Source organism: Ursus americanus, chromosome 4, assembly GCF_024610735.1.
Source record: "Ursus americanus isolate L20-20 chromosome 4, mUrsAme1.1.p, whole genome shotgun sequence".
NCBI classification, from domain to species: Eukaryota; Metazoa; Chordata; class Mammalia; order Carnivora; family Ursidae; genus Ursus; species Ursus americanus.
This window is the reverse complement of record NC_142130.1, coordinates 57,052,206-57,073,125: the sequence shown is the minus strand read 5'-3', so window position 1 is coordinate 57,073,125 and position 20,920 is coordinate 57,052,206. Positions and strand designations below refer to the sequence as shown.

The window sequence follows — 20,920 nt, the reverse complement described above, 5'->3', positions numbered from 1 at the left end:
GAGAGAGAGAGAGACCACACAAGTTGGGGGAGAGGAAAAGGGAGAGAATCTTCAAGCAAACTCCCTGCCAAGCATGGAACCCGACAAGGGGCTCAATCCAATGAACCATGAGATCATGACCTGAGCCAAAATCAAGAGTTGGACACTTAACCAACTGAGCCACCCAGGTGTCCCAATAGCAATTTATTTCTCATGTGTTAAGCTCCCAAAATATAAAGATCCTTTACATGATTAGATAAAATCATGTATAAGGGAATCATTACACAGCACTTACTGTGTGTGAGATATTAACTAACTTTTCTAACGGCACATAGTTAATAAGTGGATGGGTCAAGATTTTAATCCAGCATATCTAGCACTAGGGTCTCTGCCTCTAGATGTTACATTATATCTGAGGTTGATAAAGGAAGGCCCGTGTTCTTGAGAATTTAATGTAAAGAAACAGTTCTTGAATTCCTAGGATAAATTATTCCCCATCATCATGAGGAAAAGAACAAGACACTCAAATCCCATAAAAGGAATTGAGAAGAAATGAAAAAAGAGATTTTATAATCAAAGACTTTTTATGCACTTAGCAGAATTGATTGAATAAACTAGCACACAGTGTATGTTTGTTGAGTGGATTCTCACTAGCATAGGTTTTAAGTGGATTCACTTAAAATAGGTCTGGTTTTCCCTACTAATGTTTAAGATGAGTTGATTAGGGTGGTTCAGAAGATACGATCTTCCTAAAGAGGTAAGAGGGAAAAGGGAGAAATGTTTGTTGGCTATGTTGTAGAGCTATCTACCAGGCTCATATTTTTCTTAAAAGTACATGTAAAAATTGGGCAATTATATGTATATAACTCTATTGTAAATCTTAGACTTCAAACAACTAATTAGGTTACCACAAAATTAAATTCACTCATCTTAAACAAAAACTTTTATTCTGCTGAGTTGGAAGATATGGAAAGACTTCCTTCTCCTGAATTACCTTTCTGCCACAAAGCAAACCTAATCCATTTTTTTAGATTTGGTTTCAGTTTATTTGATCTACTATGAGGAAATATAAAAGTTAAAAATATTGAGTATGAATATTTGTATAAAATTTAACATTGCAAAACTTAAACATAAGTTTGTTAATTCCTAAAGTGCTTTTTTTGATTATGTAAGAATATACTTATGAAGTATAGTTACAGTAGTATACCATGCAATTAAAATTTCACTTATTGGAAAATGGAAATTCATCTGTGATATACAATGACTGGGATATTTGGTTAGCCATCACAGCTGTTTTCCTGACTATTTAGGATACAGGAGAGTTTCTCTCTTGGCAGTATGAATATTGATGGGCTGATTGACCTTAAAACACGGATTTAGCCTTCATCCATTGCTCATAATAGCCAGGCATCAGCTTAATACAATACATACATTATACTGTGCATCATCCCCACAGAAAGGTCTGTTCTCATCTCCATTTTACAGATGAGTAAATTCAGACTTACAGGAGTTAAATATTAACGTAAATAAACCTAAGGCAACATATATCAACCATTGGGATTTGAATATAAGATTTCTGTGTCAAAAGCCCCAAACCCTATCCACAGTGATGGAATCGACATCATTAAGTATACTAAATATATTTAATAGGTATTTTTAAAACTATACTTAATCTCTACCTTGTTTTTTGTCCACATCATTTAAAAAATGATTTTTTTTCATAATGTCACATTTTCCTCTTTTCACCACCACCATCCTTGATGTTAAATATTTCTTCTCAAGATCAATTTCTTGGTCTCCTACTCGGTCTCCTCCCTTCTTATCTCAGACTTCTCTAATAGATTTGATACGCTGTCAACAGATTACAGTTTAAATTAAACTTGTGTTTCTTTGTTCAAACACTTCTGTGTTCTTTAATGTAAATATGAAATTCTTTAAGCTATTTTATAAGTCTGCCGATTACCATCCCCCATTAACTACTTTATATCTCCCTTTCCACTGTCAGCTGTTGATTTTACACAAGCTGGTTTCCTCTTTGTGTTTAGGAACTTTTGATACTCATTTTCATCTTCACATCTTTTTTTCTCACTCTTCTTCCCATTTTACCTTTCCATAGAAAAGGACCAGTTAAAATGCCACATCTTTTGGCTGATTTTAGCTACTTCACTCCCTATTAACATGTTTCTTCTTGAAACTCAGGGCATTTATTATCCCTACCACTCATGAGGTATTTAATCATATAGTGTCTAATATTACCATATAACTTGAGGTGTATACTCATTACCTCTTCACTGCATCTTACACAATCTCTATCCACGACTACTCTATTATATGCTGAGTGAATAGTAACTGCAGTCAATTATGCATATACCAAAGTTGTTCCACTTGAGAATAATCAAAGGTGATTTTACTTGAAAATGCAGTATCAGCTAAGGGGTTTTTGCAATAGCACTGTTATTTTTATATTAATTTTCCTGTTTGTAAAGGTGAAAAAAAGGAAAATTACACATGCATTAAATTAAAATATGCAGTCCAACATGGAAGCTGAATATATTTGTCAATATGGCAATTTGAGACAAAAGTTCTAAAATTGCAGGCTTCAAAATAAAAGCATGTATTACAATTTGGGATTAATTTTCTAAATCATCAGTGCTTGAATATAATATTTCTTTGATAACAGACTAAGTAAAATTTTATGTTAATTCCCGGTATCTTTTGCAAGTGTTCCTCCCTCCTCAAAGCTGTATCAGAATATTTCTAATTTAGTAATATTTGCTGTATATGTAAAAATTGGTTTTGTAAGTCAAAGAATATCAAAGACCACAAATTTTTTTGGTTATCCATTTAGTGAATATTTATTGAGCACCGAATATATACCAACCACTGTAGTAAGAAAATGAGAATTTTAACACAAAGATAGTTTCTTCTCACAAGTGCTCCCACAGTGGTGTTGAGGTGACCCTGGAATCAAAGCACTGTAAAAACAAATACCTGCTTTAATGGAGGCCCGTGTAATATATGCTTGCAACAGACATGAGAGACAAATTATGTTGATAATGAATTCTTTTTGGTTCAATACCTATTTACCTAGCTAGGTATCTAGAGTATGTCCCAATTTAAGGAAATCTTATATGCAGATGTATAAAATAGATTAATTAGAGAGTTCGGAGCTTCATAAAGGAAGGTCTGCTAAGAGTTACTCTACCATGTTTAAAATATTTACACACGCATAGATATAAAAGACTTACACAAAATTTGTTAAGTATAAGTTAAGCTTCTGATTAATGAGATTTATAGCTAAAATAGAAAACTGCCCCTATGGTTCCAGATTTTCCAATGGAAACACTTATTGTGGGTTCATGAAATGCTATAACTGGTTTTTCAGAAAAGTTCCTGCTTGTTGTGAAAAATTGGATTATCCAAAAGCAGCTTACAGATGATCTGCCTAGGTGTTAAAGAGTGGTTGGGAAATTCAGGCTCAGGCCAATGGCATTAATATATGGAGTGTCTCTACCTGTTGGAACTAGATATGAACCAGATTAAGAGACCATAATGGTCAGAAACCTCACATCTGTACAACCTGCACATCATAGTCTCTGCTGACTGCACAGTCACATAGAGCTATTGCAAGCAGTGCATTGGAGGTTCTGAATCTTGACTGTCTGCTGTTGCTGCATGCAGCATCCTTGAACGTGCCTCGAACAGATGAGAATCTGTTATACCTAAACCATGCTGGATCAGTGTAGGTACTCTACTTGTACTGGATAGAAGATGCTCTTCCAGTTTGCTTCAATTTAGTATTTACAGAACTTTCCAATGAAATATAAACCAAGGTTTCAATAGCCTGTTTTAAAATGATAACAGAGGGACACCTGGGTGGGGCAGTCGGTTAAGCATCTGACTCTTGTTTTGGCTCAGGTCATGATCCTCATGGTCCTGATCTCATGGTTGTGAGATGGAGCCCTGTGTCGGGCTCCGTGCTCAGCGTGTAGCCTACTTAAGATTCTCTCTCTCCTTCCCCCTCTGCCCCTTCCCACCATGCTCTCTCTCTCAAATAAATAAGTCTTAAAAAAATAAAATGGTAATAGAAATGTGATAAAGCAACTACTGTTTAGTAACACCATTAATTGTTATTCAACATACAAACATTAGTTGTGGTATTGAATACAAAGTAAAACTCAAAGTGTAAGTATGAAATTCAAGCTCTAGGGTTTTACTATAGAGGGCTACTTATGGTGGAAATACATTGGAAACACCCATTCACATTTCAACTAATGATAAAAGTAATCTTTTCGAACATCTACAGGGACAGATATTATCTGAATATTTACTAATGGAGAAATGCATTCAATGAAAAAGTTTAGAAATTTTAAATGATATTGTAGTTTTATCTTTATAGTTTTTAGGAAAAGAAGGTGATGAATATTTTGAATATCTACTCTGCCAAGCTTTATTCTATAATATCTCACATAATTTTGACTAATAAGTATGTAATTATGTATAAAGGTAGCCCATACAGCTGATACTTGAGCTTCCGCTATGTCTGCAGTATTGTCCCGGTGCAATAGCATATACAAAAACCTTTCAAGTAATTTAAAATGTAGTTCTTAAATGAAATAAGAACAGGTGTCAGATTGTGGACTGCATATGATAATTAAAATGGTAGGTTACTTAGGAGGAAATAAATATGTGTAGGTATTGCCAGGAATATCTTCAAATATCTAACATATTTATATATACACCTATATAGGTGTATGTGCATGTTTGTGTATATACATGTATATTCACATAATGACAAGGTATTGTCTCAAACAAAATTTGGGCTAAAGACTCAGAGAGACCTTGTTTGAAATCCTGGCTTGCTCATATAACCTTGAGCAACTGTTAAAGCCTTCATCTCCTTATTTGTAAAATGAAAATGTTAATACCTACATCATTGGATTTTTGTAAGAAATAACGTTTGTGAAACACCAATTTGTTGTGGACAATAAATTGTGATTATTATGTCAATTATCAATATGCTTAGTAACTTTATAAAAAGAAAATGTATGCTTTTCTTGATAGTAAAATTTTTATAGTGTATAATTCAATAATTTTTACATAGTTTTCTGCACTATTCAGCTACAGAAATGCCACAAATACATGACAGCGGGATGTTCACAATTGTCAGATTGAAGAATGGATTATAAGTTTGTTGCTAAGCCAGCAGAAGATATGGTTGTCAAATTTTACTGAGGTGTCAGAGTACTTGAGACTTAGCGCAGTGATGAGTGAGCTTGCTCACAATGTTCAAATCATGCATGCATGCAAGCCATTTTATGATGCGTCTCTTTTATAATTCTAGGTTGAAAAATAAAATGTCTTGCTTATTTTTTTTCCATAAAATGAGGTTGTCACAAAAGCATTTTTTATGAAATAAAAGTTGTGAAATACATTTTTATTTCTAATGGCCTGAATAAAGATATACTTGTTTTGCTTCTTAGGAAAAAGGTAAATGTCTAAGAAGACGTTAAACCATTAGTTAGAACCCTATCTGTCAATTAAATCCTACAAAAGAGTATTTTTTATTACAACATTCATTTATAATCCAAACACTATCACCAATTGTCCTTTAAAAGTTGTGGTTCACTCCTTCACTGCTCTGGATTACAGAATAAATATGTTCCAGATATAAAGAGTAACCAGTATACTCTATGATGAGAACTCAGATTATGGATTAGAAAGGATTTGGGTCTTAACTTTGGCTCTCCTACCATATGACCATAAGCAAGTCTTCCAGTTACTCACATTTCATAAGAAAACACTCCTAAAATTTAATGCCTTAAAATAACAACTATCGGGGTGCCTGGGTGGCGCAGTCGTTAAGCGTCTGCCTTCGGCTCAGGGCGTGATCCCAGCGTTCTGGGATCGAGCCCCACATCAGGCTTCTCCACTAGGAGCCTGCTTCTTCCTCTCCCACTCCCCCTGCTTGTGTTCCCTCTCTAGCTGGCTGTCTCTGTCAAATAAATAAATAAAAATCTTTAAAAAAAATAACTATCATTTATTTTGCATATAAATGTGAAATGTTGACAAAGTTCAGCAAAGACAGCTCATCTCTGCTTCATGCAGCATCAGCTGAGGTGGTGATACAGGGGCCTGGTGAATCTACATTCCAGGTACCTCCCTCACCTGGCTGGCAAGCTGGTGATGGAGTTCAGCCAGCTCTGTGGGCCAAGGGCCTCAGTTCTCCACCTGGCCTCTCTGTGGCTGCTTGGCCTCACTCCTGGCATGGTGGCTAGTTTCTAAACATAAAAATCCCAAAAGGAGCAGCTCTATCACCTTTTATGACCTGGCCTAGGAAGTCATAGAGACTCCCTGTAGTCACAAGCACACCCAGATTCAGGAGATGGGGAAGATGGACCTGAATTCTTTGTGGAAAGAGTGTCCATGAGACATTGTCAGAAGGGCGGAGAGTGGAGGATATTGTTGAGGCCGTTTTTGGAAAACACAACCAGCCATAACAAGTTATTTAATAACCACTTAACTTCAGTTTCCTCATCTAAGTAATAATATGCTAGGCACCCTTCTGATCACTTTACACATGGTAATTCATTAAATTCTCACACCACCCTCTGAGTTAGGTGCTATCATTTATCCGTATTTTCCAGACAAGGAAAATGATGCACAGAAAAATAAGTTGCCTAAAATGACAGAGTTGGTAAAATACAGGAACATTCTTTATTATCCTTTTTAACCGATTTTTATAAGAATAACTAAAAAATTGTATACGAAGTATTTTGTACAATTATCTGACTCAAATGGTTTTGCTGTAGCTATTATTACAACTATCTTACAGTTAATCACTGGGTATTTTCTCTTTGGGATGGTTTTTCTTATTCATTAAAGTAAATTTAGGCTGGGTTAAGGAGTATACAGGGAAGGAATATTGAGGAGAAAGTTAGAAACTGTCATTACAGTTGGGTGTTTAGAAAAAATAAGGAAGTAAGAATAAGACTCTCCAATTAGGGAAAAAAAGTTAAATGGAATCTCATTTCAGAGTATCTGGAAATATGGTGATAGATGCAACAAACACATTTTTTAAAGTAGTGCTAAATATGAAGGAAGTAGTAATAATAATGTAGGCTTAAGTTTAAAACTAAAATATACCTAGGGATAGCAAATTAATTAAAAATCACATTAGAAGATGAATGTTCGAACACTGAAAAGGTGTTCTGTTATTTATAGGAAAAAATGGTTAACTTTTAATATTGTGCCAGTATTATTACCAGATTGCTTTCTAAATGATGGTAAGTGGCAATAAAATTAAAAATTGTGTCTAATCATAAAAACTGCTAATATAAACCTTTTGGTTTCCATACTTCCAGTACCTTTCTCTCACACGAGAAACATCGTTAGAATTTTAAGTTTGCATGTCACAAATCTCAGACTACTCAAGACTTCACTTTCCAAGTAATGTCCTGTCCTTGACAATTATCCACCTCTTGAAGGAATGTGCTTTTTTCAAATCATCTTTAACATATGAATTATTAGTATATGAATGAGAAAAGTGGTGGAAGATAAAACTAAGATCTAACATATCCACTTTATGCTTGTTAATGGCAACTTATGTGGATTTCTGTATATATCTCTATTTTATACGTCACTATGTCACATAGAAAAAAAAAAAAAAACAGTGTTTAGTTTCTAGGTTTTTCTTTACCTAACCAAAAGTTCAAAATCTCACTGCTAGTCTGAGACCTAAGTAGTAGTCTTTTCATTCAGTCCTCAAAGTCTTTCGTATGTTAAATAGAATCAAATCCACATATGCGCAGTTTGGAAGTTTACCCAGGAGTTCATAGACAAGCCTATAGGATTGATTTTTCAAGCTCCTCTCTCTGCATGTTCTTCCCAGTACTCTCTGGTTCACTATTTCTCCTCTTTAAGGTCTTTTGGCTGGAAGGCTGGCTGAATCTTCCCTTACCCCTCTCTGCTATGCACTTCTTCAACTGGGTATGCATCCAGGGCCAAGTGAGGCAAAGACAGAGAGAGAGAAAGAAATGCAGTTGGTGGGAGTTGACTCCATCCTCTCAGAACTGCAGTGTGAGAGGAAATTATCCCTTCTTAAGAATTTTGGCTCCTGTAGGTTTTCATTACTGTCCACCACCACCACCCCCAGCACCACTTCCACATGATTGCTTGAGGGACAGGCAGGAGAGAAAGGAGAAAAGAAAGAGAAGCAAAGGGGGAAGTGATTTTCACATTCTCTTTTGAGCATTAGGAGTTCTGTTTTTCACTCCCAGAATCAAGATGAGCAGAGCTCATGTCCTAGAGCTCTGTCTGTGACCTGGTGTCCACTTCCAAGTGTTCCGTCTATTCAGTCCAGGCTCCAAGTGTTGGGCGAGGCAGGAGGGAGGGAAGGGAGAGAAGGATGTTCAACTCATCACCAACTCAGTAGTACTGCACATTTTGATCTTCTCCAATGTACCTGCTTATGCTTATGTTTCAAAGTCCTCAAAAATCTCCTGGGTGTAGAATGCTCAGATTTTGTAGATAAGCAGGAAAAAGAGGACACAGTTTCTTTATTCCATCCTTTTCAGAACCAAAACCCCTTCCTCCAATTCCTTAGGATAAAAGTTATATAACCTTCAATATGTTTTTCTAGGTCTGATGGTTTTTCTATTTGTTTATTCAAAAGAAAGTCCACTTTAAACATTTCTCTGATGGAAGTAAGAAATTTGAATTAGTAACAGGAGAATGTATATACATTATCTCATGAGGACTTTATAGTAGTTTCCTGCAAGGAAAGTTAGGTTGAAAATTTTGAAGCACAACCTACAAGTTTAATAGACTTGCATTTGGTCTTGAGGTTTTCCTTGGGTTGGTAGCAATAGATTATTCTGATGAAACAAGATATTCATGGTTATTTACCCTTAGATTTTAGGTTTTTCTTTTCTTTTCTTTTTATGCTTTAATTCCCTAATCTCTCCTGCCTTCTCTGCTTGCATGACAGCAAAACTTAATTTTCATAACTGTAGAAACAGCATTTAAGAAAGCAGTGATAATATTGCCTATTCCAGTTTCTTAAATGTGTGAATTCTAATGTTTTGAGAAATGATGCAGATCACATATTTTACTGATAAGTCATTCAGGTTTATCTAAACTTACAGACTATTGAACACTAATGTGGAAAAGGCAGTCAATTATATTAATATCAGTTTCTGTCACATAAAATACAATTCAATATTTCATCAAATGATGAGAACTGTATGATATTCTGACTAGGATTTCTTATGGTCCTTTGTCTTAGAGTTCTCTTATAATAAGGATAAACCCCCAAAACATTGCTAGCATTGTATGCCTAACCATTCCATTTTCAAAATAAAGTATGTGTAGAACAGGTCATATATTTCTTGATTTTGTTTTAGCAGAGATATTGTGTGTATGTGTGTGTGTGTTTATTTGTGTGTGTCTCAAAGTACTCTCAAACTATATTTCAATAATACCCAGAGATTTCAGTTTTCTAAACACAATGAATTTTCAAACATTTATAAGGGAAATTGCATAGCAAGGTATGTACTTCATTAATATTAGTGGTAATTTAGTAACTATAACTCATATTGAATGTGCCCTTAATACATGCTTTTTGTAAAAATTATTTTGACCTTATAATACGTATCACTTCTCTTTTCGTTATTTTAAGCAAACATTTAAAGTTCCTCAAATTAGGAGCAGCACAGCATTCAACTCTTGATCTCAGGGTCATGAGTTCAAGCCCCATGTTGGGCAAGGAGACTACTTTAGAACTAAATAGAGTAAAAAAAAATTATAATAAAATTCCTCAAATTATAAACATGTTTTTTGAAGTAGAAAACTATGTTTTAACTTGCATTATTTATTATATAATTTTATGAGAATACTCATATATTTTACATTTTATAGATTACAGTCATCAAACTACATTGCATTTGTAGTAGCACTCTTGCTACTTTTATCAGTAGGTACATGGAAACATGAAAACAAATATTTCATAAATAATGGCTTGATTGTAATTTGATTATTTTTGACAAAATGTATTCCAATTCTATGATTAGAAATTTAGTAAAGTGTAAACTTTTTTGTTAAACATAATTGCGTGAACATATCAGCTTACTTCTATTCCCTCAGGATACTTCACCAAAATAAAAAAGGGAGTATAGAAAGTCTACACTAATGAGGACAAAGCAGGGGATGAAGGGAGTAGAAAATACCTCAGGTGAGAAAGATCAATATGTCAACAAAATTACAAAAATTAAAATCAAATGGAAGGGCGATAACTCACTTGGCATTGGAATTTGGTATGACGTCTGCAGTGGTAGAAACTGCTTTCACTCTGTGCTATTCTGTTGCATATATGCCAAGGAGTAGAACTGTTATTTATCTATAGTAAATACTGTCAAACAGTTCCACAAAGTAGTGGCACCAATTAAAACTTCTCCAACAATGTAGGAGAGCTTATATTGCTCCATATCCTCACCAACATTTAGCATTGTGTGTCTTTTTCACCTTAGGCATTCTGGTAGGTGGCAGTTGTATTGTACTGTACTTTGAAGTGAGTTTTTAAAGCATGTCTTTGAGAAACTAAACAAATGAACTTAGATAGGAGAAGAACATTTTAAAACAGTGAAATAGGGGCACCTGAGTGGCTCAGTCGGTTAAGTGGCTGCCTTCTGCCCATGTCATGATCCCAGGGTTCTGGGATCGAACCCCACATTGGGCTTCCTGCTAACTGGGGAGCCTGCTTTTCCCTCTCCCTCTGCCGCTCCCCCTGCTTGTGCTTGCTGTCTCTTTCTCTCTCTCAAATAAATAAACACAATATTTAAAAAGGTAAAATATGAAGACAATTAGAAAAATAAGAATTTAAGATGATTAAAACAGTCTGATTTTTACTTGCAGCCAAGATATAGTAACTACTGTTGCCTAAAAAAAACCTAGAAAACACAGGTAAAATATATGAAAAAAAATCATTTTAAGACAACGCATCAGATAATGAAAGACAGTGATCCCTGCTAGATGGTAAATAAAGGAGGAGAGCCCTATAACTGTTCCCACTTAGTGTCTTGAGAGAGTTTGCAGGTTATGGTGCAGGGAGGGAGGACCCTGACAGAAGCCAGTAGACTCCTTCTGCAGATTGAGAAGACAGATATGAGAGTCCTTGTAGACCCAGACAGCCAGATATCATAAAACAGAGTATGAAAGAGGAGAGTGCTTCTGTGAAGGAGAACTCCAGAGAGCTGTAGAAGTTCTCCAGGAGTTTGCTCATGAGCAAATAAACCAACAGAGGAGATTAAACGAGATCATGAAAAGGATGCAATTATTAGAAGAAAAAAAAAAGCAGAAAAAGGAAGAAAATGGAGCAAAGAATAGATGGGACAAATGGGGAAAAAACAGCGAGATAGACTTAAACCTAACCATATCAGTAACCACATTAAATGTAAACTGACTAAACATCCCAATTAAGAAAAAGAAGTTGTCAAATAGGATTAAAAAAAAAAAAAAAAAGCAAAACTCGGGTATGTTCTACCTAGGAAATGTACTTTATGTTTAATTTAATTTAAATTTTTTTAGAGAGGGAGGGAAGGGCAGAGAGAGACTCTTAAGCAGACTCCATGCTTGGCATGGAGCCAGACATGGGGCTCGATTTCACAACTCTGAGATCATGACCTGAGCCAAAATCAAGAGTCAGATGCTTAACCGACTGAGACATCCAGGCGCCCTGGAAATGTACTTTAAATATAAAAATGCACGGGCACCTGGTTGACTCAGTCAGTAGAGCATCAAACTCTTGATCTCAGGGTTGTAAGTTCAAGTCCCATGTTGAGTGTAGAGATTACTTAAAAATAAAATCTTTAAGAAAAATTAAAATAAATAAATATAAAAATGCAAATAGGTGAAATTAAAGGGACACAAGGAAACTTTTGGGGTTGATGGATACACTATCTTGATTGTGGTTAAATATTCATAGTTGTACACATATGTCAAAACTTAACCAATTGTACACTTTACAAGCAGTCTTTTCATGCCAATTACATCTTACTAAAGCTGTTAAAAAATAGTACGGTGGTGTGGAGAATGGGAAGAAGTCTAAAATTTATGTAGCAGTGGGAGGTGGGTTTGGAAGAATAGGTGTGAGCTCAACTGTGAAGCAGTTTAAATGCTAAACTGAGTTTGGACTTTGTGCTAGAGACCAGGTGTTAGCAGACATTTTCTGTAAAGGGCCAGACAGTATACATTTTAGGCTTTGCAGGCCAAACGTCAAAATCAATGTTACCATATATGTGTAATCATTTAAAAATCCAAAGGCTATTCTTAGCTCACAAGCTGTACAAAACCAGGCGGTGGGCCAGATTTGGCCAAAGTGCAATCGTTTGCCAACTCCTACACTAGAGAATAGACAGTCTCACGGTCATCTCTACTATTTAGAAATATAACTGGCAGTAGCTATGCTGTAGATTTGAGCAGGGAGAAAGCAGAGGCAAGCAGATGAGATGAATGCAATAGTACAGGAAATGTGGATTTACATAATAAGGTTGTAGTATTATGGATGGAAACTAAAAAATAGAATCACTATAGATCTTCTTTATCCATTCATCTGTTGACAAGTACTTAGGACGTTTCTGCATCTTGGCTATTGTGAATAATGCTGCAGTAAACAAAAGAGTGCAGATATCTTTTTGATATCCTGCCTTCATTTCCTTGGATAAATACTTAGAAGTGGGATTGCTGGATCATATGGTAGTTCTGTTTATCTTTTGAGGAACTATATTGTTTTCCATATTGGCTTAAACAATTTACCTTCCCATCAACAATGCAGAAGAGTTCACTTTTCTCTACATCCTCGCTAACACTTATTTTCTGTCTTGTTGATAATAGCCATTTTGACAAATATGAGGTAATATCCCATTATGGTTTTGATGTGCATTTTTCTGATGATTAGTGATGTTGATCATCTTTTCACGTGTCTGTTGGCCATTTGGATGTCTTTTTTGGAGAAATGTCTATTCAGTTCCTATACCCTTTTTTTTTATCCTATTACCTTTTTTGTTGTTGAGTTGGATGAATTCTTTATAAATTTCAAATATTAGCATCTTATCAGATAGATGGCTTGCAAATATGTTCTCTCCTTTCATGGTTTGCCTTTCCATTTTGTTGATTGTTTCTTTTGCTGTGCAGAATCATTTAAGTTTAATGTAGTCCTACTTGTCAAATATTAGTTGACCATATATGAAAGAGCTTATTTCTGGTCTTTCTGTTCTGTTCCATTGGTCTGTGTATCATCTATTCTTATGCTAGTACCTTACTGCTGTGATGACTGTGGCTTTCAGTATAGTTTGAAATCAGGGAGTGTGATGCTTCCAGCTTTTTCTTTTTTAGAATTCTTTTGACTGTTTGGGTTTTTTTGTGGTTCCATACATATTTTAGGATTTTTTTTTCTATTTCCGTGACTAATGTCATTGGAATTTTGATAGGGATGGCACTGAATCTATAGATGGATTTGGGTAGTATGGACATTTTAACAATTTATTCTTCTGAAGCATGAGCATGGGATATTCATTTGTTTGTGTCTTCAATTTCTTTCATCAAAGTTTTGTAACTTTCACTATACAGATCTTTCACTTCTTGGTTCAATTTGTTCCTATGTATTTTATTATTCTTGATGCTATTATGAATGGATTGTTGTCTTTATTTATTTTATGCATAAAATCAATATAAAATTGATAGAAAAGCATGTATAATAGAAGTGATACATGTAATTTTAATATTGCTAATAAATGGCTCTTACAAATTAATAGAAATGACAAACAAGGATATAAAAAACAATGCATAAATGAGTATAACTAAATGACCAATAAAAATGTGCAATATTACTGGCGGTCAGGAAACTTCAATTAAAGTAACAATGATATTTAACTTCACATATTTTCAAAAAGTAAAATATGATTTATATTAGTTAGAGGGATTGGGGGGGGTACAAGTTTAGGATGCTCTTTTACATTGTTGTCAGTTTTTAGAAATGTTATGTTAAGAAAATATATGTTAAGAAAATAATAAACATACCCTAATCCAGAGTTCCCACTCTTGAGAACTGAAATGTAAACATTATCACAAGGATGTTTACTGCAGCATAGTTTAGAAAAGGGTTCCCTCAACTGGGAGATTGTTGATAGAAATACGATAGGTACATTATAAAGAATTAACTCATGACCATTGACCTGGAGATATTTTCATTATATAGTAGTAATTAAGAACAAAAATCTCTATTATATAGATATTACCCCAATGTTATAAAATTAATAAATTCTTGTGATCATACATATAAGTACACATACCTACCCATCAATGTGTTGGCATTTTAGGGAAGTTATTTTTGAAGAAAAAGATGGAAGAAAGGTAGATGAGGCCAAATTTCTAAATTACATTTTAAAATAAATGTCCATACAGAGTATGCATGTTATGATCTCATTTATGTATCATAAACGTGTTTTTTTAAAGATTTTATTTGTTTACTTGAGAGAATGAGAGAGAGAAAGGATACAGAGGGAGAGGGAGAAGCAGACTCCCCGCTGAGCAGGGAGCCCAACACAGGGCTCAATCCCAGGACCCTGAGATCATGACCTGAGCAGAAGGCAGCCCTTAACCAACGGAGCCACCCAAGCGCCCCTCATAAATGTTTTAATATAGAAGTAAGTAGGTACTTAAAATAAAGAATCACTGAAGAAAATGAAAGTTTCAACTGAACATCTATATTCAAATAGCTTTTTCTAAAAGAAACAAATTAGAAATCACTGCATCAGATAATCTTTAACTTTCTAACAGTATTTTGTGCAGTATTGACATACATTGGAAAATATTCTTATCTTATGCAGGGTGGTTTGCTTTTGGAAATGAAGTTTACATTCCCTATAAATAGATAAATAAAGAAGTAATAGAGAAGAAAAAGAAAACAATTTAAAAATTCTCAAGACGTAGGTACTGATATCCCATTTATAACAGAAATACAAACAAAATCTAAAATCACTAACTGAATAGATGTATAGAATGATTATTACATTTAGAGTTCTAGTAATTTCATACTAGATATTAGTGAATTATTTGCTTATTCACTCATTAAATTTTTTAAGCATGTGTAAAAATGAAATATATACTTGAAATATGCTAAGCATTATGGATATATGCCCAAGTAATTGAGGTGATAAATGTGACAAGTAGTTATAATCTCATATGACTCAAGCTAAAAAAGAGGTGTACGTGGTATGCCATTAATGTGTGCTACATAAAGAGAATGTGACTACCTAGAACAATGGCTATCTAACATTTTTAACAGTATAATCCTATGTTTTGAAATGGAATATTATACTAAAAACCTTAATATTAAAGTAGGGTAATATTTTAACAACCCAAATGTATTTTATAAGTTCAACATTTTAAGATTTTTAAAGGCACACAGACATTTCAAATCAGAGGTAAGGTTGAGAATTGCAGTGCCAATATCCAATTCATATTTGTACTTTTTGTGGTAGGCAAAATAGGCAAAATATTCAAATTCAAATTCATGTAAATAATTTCAACTGGAAAGGTTTGTTGTTTGTTTGTTTTTTCCTAACAGCCAGCTCACCTTGAGCTAGTAGAATAGTTTTGAGTTGCAACTGAATCACTTTCAAAATCTTTATTCACTGTTTCCATCCATTACTTATAGCAATTTAGCAAGCCAAAGACAAAAACAAAACCCATAAGTTTATAGTTAGATGAATTATGCTATGATCAGAACATACACTGAGTAGAAATGCATAATCTTCTGCAGGAATTTAATTAGCAGAGTACTCACACTCTGTCCTATTCAGTGAAAAAAAAAATATGTATTGAACACCTACTTTATGATAATCACTGTTACCAGCCTTCCCTTGAGGAGCCTACAGCCATTAAACAAGTACTTGCCAAGGTGTTGCTGAAAAAGTAACACAGAGGATGCGAGTACCTCCAGTTAACCCTCGAGCTGAACCTTAGCAGTTGGAAGCTCCTCAACTGCTTTTCTGTCCTTGGACTCTATGATCTGCCAACCATTCCCACTGTGGGAGCTGTTTTCAAGAACAGAGCCTTGGGAGAGTAAGGTGTTGTTGAGAGCATCTGGATAGTATATGTGACTCAACCCATTTAAGGCCTCTATAAAAACTTTTAATATCCTGGAGGGCAGGTGCAGGGAACTGTTTATCTTGCAGCTGCCCAGAACTAGCCTCATACTCAGTTGCCCTGCTTGTGAAACCTGTCACCTGCCAATCTGGAGAGGCCTGCCTCTTTCTTCTGTCTCCCCATGCCTTCCATGCACAGCGCTAGTTTGCAAACCAACAGGTATGCTATTGCTGAGAAGTCACAGGTGCTTGGAGAAACTACACTAGTCTAGAAAGTCAGAAAGAAGTGGGACCTGAAAGGGGACTAGGAGTTAGCAAGATGATTGGTTCATGGGGTGGGATGGAGAAAAGAGATTTTCAACAGAAGAAAAGACTCAAGCAGAAGAAAGATCATGGTAGATTCATAGAAGTTAAAGGAGACCTTTAACAAGTCATTCATTCATTCACCAAATACTGAGGAAGGGCCAAATAATGCCTGGTGCTGGTCTAGGCCCTGGAGATACACCTCAGTAAACAAAAGAGACAAAAATCTCTGCCCTAACAGAGCATGCATTTTAGGAGGAAATAACTTTAAAAAAATATCATGTGTCAGATGTTAAGTTCTTTGTAGATAGGAGAAAGAGTGGAGGGTAATATAAAATACTGTGGTAGGATGTAGCAGGAGGTGCAATTTTAAAAAGGAAATTAGGCTTCATTAATACAATAACACTGTTACAAAGACCTGATATAAGGGAGGGAGCAAACCATACAATAGGTGAATAAGAACAAGTGTTAAAGGCCCAGTAGCAGGGGCATGCTTTCATGCAAGATTCTGAGGGAGGCCAGCATGGTTGGAGCAGAGTACCTGATGGAAAAACCGTTGATGAAGAGTCACAGGGAATGGGTAGGGAGCAAAATCATGCAATGCCTAGTAGACACTTAGTAGGGCAATGGCTTTACTGTAGGAGAAATGGAAAGCCACTGGAAGCTCAGAGCCCAGTGATAATGTGATCTCATATATGTTCTGAAGAGATCAGAACTGGGTTGAGAATAGACTGTAGAAGGGCAAAGCCTTGATCAAGGGCATGTGAAAGGGAAGTAGCTTCATGTGATGTGGTTGAAGCTGCAGGCCGGGTCAGACCACAGGGGAACTTGGAATCCAATCCATTTTAAACTTTACCATAAAGATGGTGGGAAGTCATCAAAGTTTTTTCAACAGGGAGATAAAATGAACAGATTTCTGTGTTCAACACTGCACTATCCAATGTAGTAGCTAATAGGCACATGAGGTGAGTAAGCACTTGCAATATGGCTAGTTCGAATTGAGATGTGCTGTGAATGTAACATACTTACCAAATTAAATAGTACAAAATACCCAGCACAAAAAAACCCAGATAATGTAAAATATGTCAAGAGCTAGTTTATATGCTGAAATGATAATATTTTGGATATAGTGTGTTAAATAAAATATATTATTAAAATTAATTTCACCTCTTTTAGCTTTTTAATGTGGCTCCTACAAAATTTAAAATTAATTATGTATATTAGTTTTTAGTACTATTGGACAGAGCAGGCTTAGAAGATCCTTCTGTTTACAGAATAAAGTAGGCAGGATTGGGTGCTGAGACCAATTAGCAGCCTGGTCTCTAGAATATAGTTTGAATATCACTAAGCTATTGTAAGTATTTTAAGAGCTGCTTTAAGCACTCAAAAAGTCTAAAAGAAGGTGACAAATTAGCTGAAAACATTTCAGATAAGAAACTATCTAAGTTTTTTTTTTAGTTACCAGAGAAAATAAAGGTAGTAGTGTTTGGCTGCACAAAATGAAGTTTTTGGCAGGCTACTTTATATGCTAAACAGGGTTTATGACTGAGATTTGAACAACTGATAACAGAAAGGAAACAAAGTTTACAGCTCTTGTTTACGTGTCTTAATAGGTTTTGTATCTGCACATATAATAAACTTTAGTATAGTTCTATTGTGTTCACATTCCTAATTAATTTATTTCAAAATGGTCTTATTTCAAAAAGCCCTTATAATAATATTTAAATTATATTTAAAATAATATTGTACTATGCAGAATGCAAGCTCCACATTTAAATTTGTACATTCTCTATAAATTGTGTGGTTTATTAAACTTATAAGTATTGTAATAGATGAGATAAAGATTTAAATTTCTAATTGGGGTCAACATTTAAAATTACTTGCCGGAGTATTACAAATGTGTTCTATGGAATATATTCAGTTATTTTAAACTTCATAATTAAGTAGAAAATAATTACTTTATTGATAAAATACATATGTTAGATTTATTACATTTTTAAAAATACATTGTCTTGTAACTATTATATCATAATTAATAAATTTAGCAATTACATGTTTTTTAAAGAATATTTTATTTATGAAAATGTTGGGGTTGAGTATATATTATTTACATACTTTGAATTTTGACAGGCTTAGAGAACTATTTTTATGATACAGTGTTTTTATTGATTAGTCATATAGTATTAGTTAATTTATCAGCAAAAGAGACTGTGGTTGATATTTATGTATCACCGTTAATAGCTTCATTGATAGTGAGTAACCAACTTTTTAAAAGTAATTTTACTGTACGGAATTGCTCATTTTACTTCTCTTGGATTTCTAGGTCATTTATATAAAGCAGTATTATAAAGCAAACATAAACTATCAAAAATAATCCAGTCATCGCAGATGTGCACACCCACACGTGTGTGTGTGTGTGTGTGTGTGTGTGTGTGTGTGTGTGTGTGTGTTTAACGCCTCGTAGGGGATGAGTCAGTGGTACATTGTATACTACCAGTATCAATCGAATTGCACTTAGATCTGTAGGAACATTCATTAAAATATGTACCTAGGGAAAGACAAATAGTTATTTTGTTGGGACTCATTTAGGTAGGAATTAAAGTTATCTTTAAAAAGAGGCATTTTTTTTCTTTCTTTCCTGAATATATAAGCAGAAGATAATCAAGGGATTACTGTTCATTATTGTTGATTATTGTGTATTTTTAAATAGAGCATTTTGTGAAAATGTGTTAGATTAAAATAAAGTTTGTTAAAACATTTTTTTAACATAATATATGTTACTGGACAATTACTCTTCCTTTATTTTGTATAACAGTGTTAATTTAGAAAGTGGTCAGCAGTGGTTTCTTTGAGACCAGAAAAAGCTACCCCCTGGACATTCAGGACCGTGGATGCATACTGAGTCTAGGATCCTTTTTTCTAGGTCTTCTACCCCTGTAAAAAAGTACCTTGTAAATGACAACATGGGTTTAAGCAAAGAGAAAATGTGATCTAATAAAACATTTCATAACATAACTTTTATTATTTACATTCATTTTCATAATTTTTTTGTGAAAATTTGGTTATTTGCTTACAATTTTCATGGTTCTTGCTGTATGTGTACAGCACATATATCTTATTTACTTAATATTTTGTCTACCCAATTTTGAAATTAATTCAAAATTTTTAAATGAATGTATTCCAATATAATAAACAGAAAAAATTGTTTGCCATAAAAAATAAAGTGATAAAAATAAAGCAGTGTTATCAAATGATAGGTAGATCTTGCTAAAGTCTCTGAACCTAAGGCCAGCTTTCATTTTGTTAAAAAAAAAAAATTCACCAACAGGACAGTTGTTAAGATATATCAACACCACACTGGGCCTTTCTCCTTTAGTACTCAAGAGGACTGAAGGAAATGAAATGCAAATACTTTTTACACAGTGTGATTCAATGTTTTTAATGCTATCTCCTAGAACTACACAAAATCATTTTCCTTACTGCCAGTGAGGGGCATCCCCACACTCTGGTAATCAGTTGTTTTGTGTATGTGTATTTCAGGTATGCTTTTCAAAATTAGCAACCTGAGCCTAAATGTGACATCACCATTATGTTACTGATTTTGAATAACTAATTTCATTATTAATATTAACATATATATACTTTTCTGTATATGTGTGACTCTGAACTCTGAGATCAAAATGTGTATCAATTAAAACGTTGTATATGTACAAATAAAATAACCCAAGCAATAATAACAATAAAAATATCTTTCCTGTTTTTACAGCTTGCAGACCAGGATTCTATAAAGCATTTGCTGGAAACACAAAATGTTCTAAATGCCCTCCCCACAGTTTAACCTATATGGAAGCAACTTCTGTCTGTCAGTGTGAAAAGGGTTACTTCCGAGCTGAAAAAGACCCACCTTCCATGGCATGTACCAGTAAGTCTATATATTTTGCATTTGGAAATCCTGTTTTCAACCCTTTGGTCTCTTTATTCTTAAATGTTTTAAAAAGTAGATATACAGGGGCACCTGGGTGGCTCAGTCATTAAGCGTCTGCCTTCGGCTCAGGGAGTGATCCCGGAGTTCTGGGATTGAGCCCCACATCGGGCTCTTCCGCTGGGAGCCTGCTTCTTCCTCTCCCACTCTCCCTGCTTGTGTTCCCTCTCTCGCTGGCTGTCTCTCTCTCTGTCAAATAAATAAATAAATAATCTTTAAAAAAAATTGATATACAAAATTTTGTGGCAATAATGTATTTGTCTTTGATAACAGTAAAGAAAAAAGTTTCTCTTTCTCTCAGCATAGTTACTTTTCATCTGCTTGCAAAGGAAGCGCCTATTCCTCAAAATTCACATTGATCTAGGACATGCAATTCCCAGCACTGGTGTGAGGCCCTGGAAATTTTTCCAAACCATAATCTGTCCTTAGGACATTAAAGCAATGTAAGGCTACATAAGAATTTATAAGCAAAACTTGTTCTTTGTTTCACCCTTGTCCTTTTAAGGCACATCAA

The 20,920-nt window shown here is 34.6% G+C and overlaps 1 protein-coding gene across 3 annotated transcripts in view; it reads left to right on the top strand.

Annotated features, from left to right (window-relative positions):
• The window catches only part of EPHA6 (EPH receptor A6), an 814,184-nt gene that overhangs the window by 341,912 nt on the left and 451,352 nt on the right, over positions 1-20,920 (top strand). For all 3 annotated transcript variants that reach the window (XM_045785661.2, XM_087861713.1, XM_087861712.1), the window contains exon 4: positions 20,191-20,346. In XM_045785661.2, the coding sequence (XP_045641617.2) occupies positions 20,191-20,346 (156 nt within the window). The remainder of the gene's footprint in view (positions 1-20,190; positions 20,347-20,920) is intronic.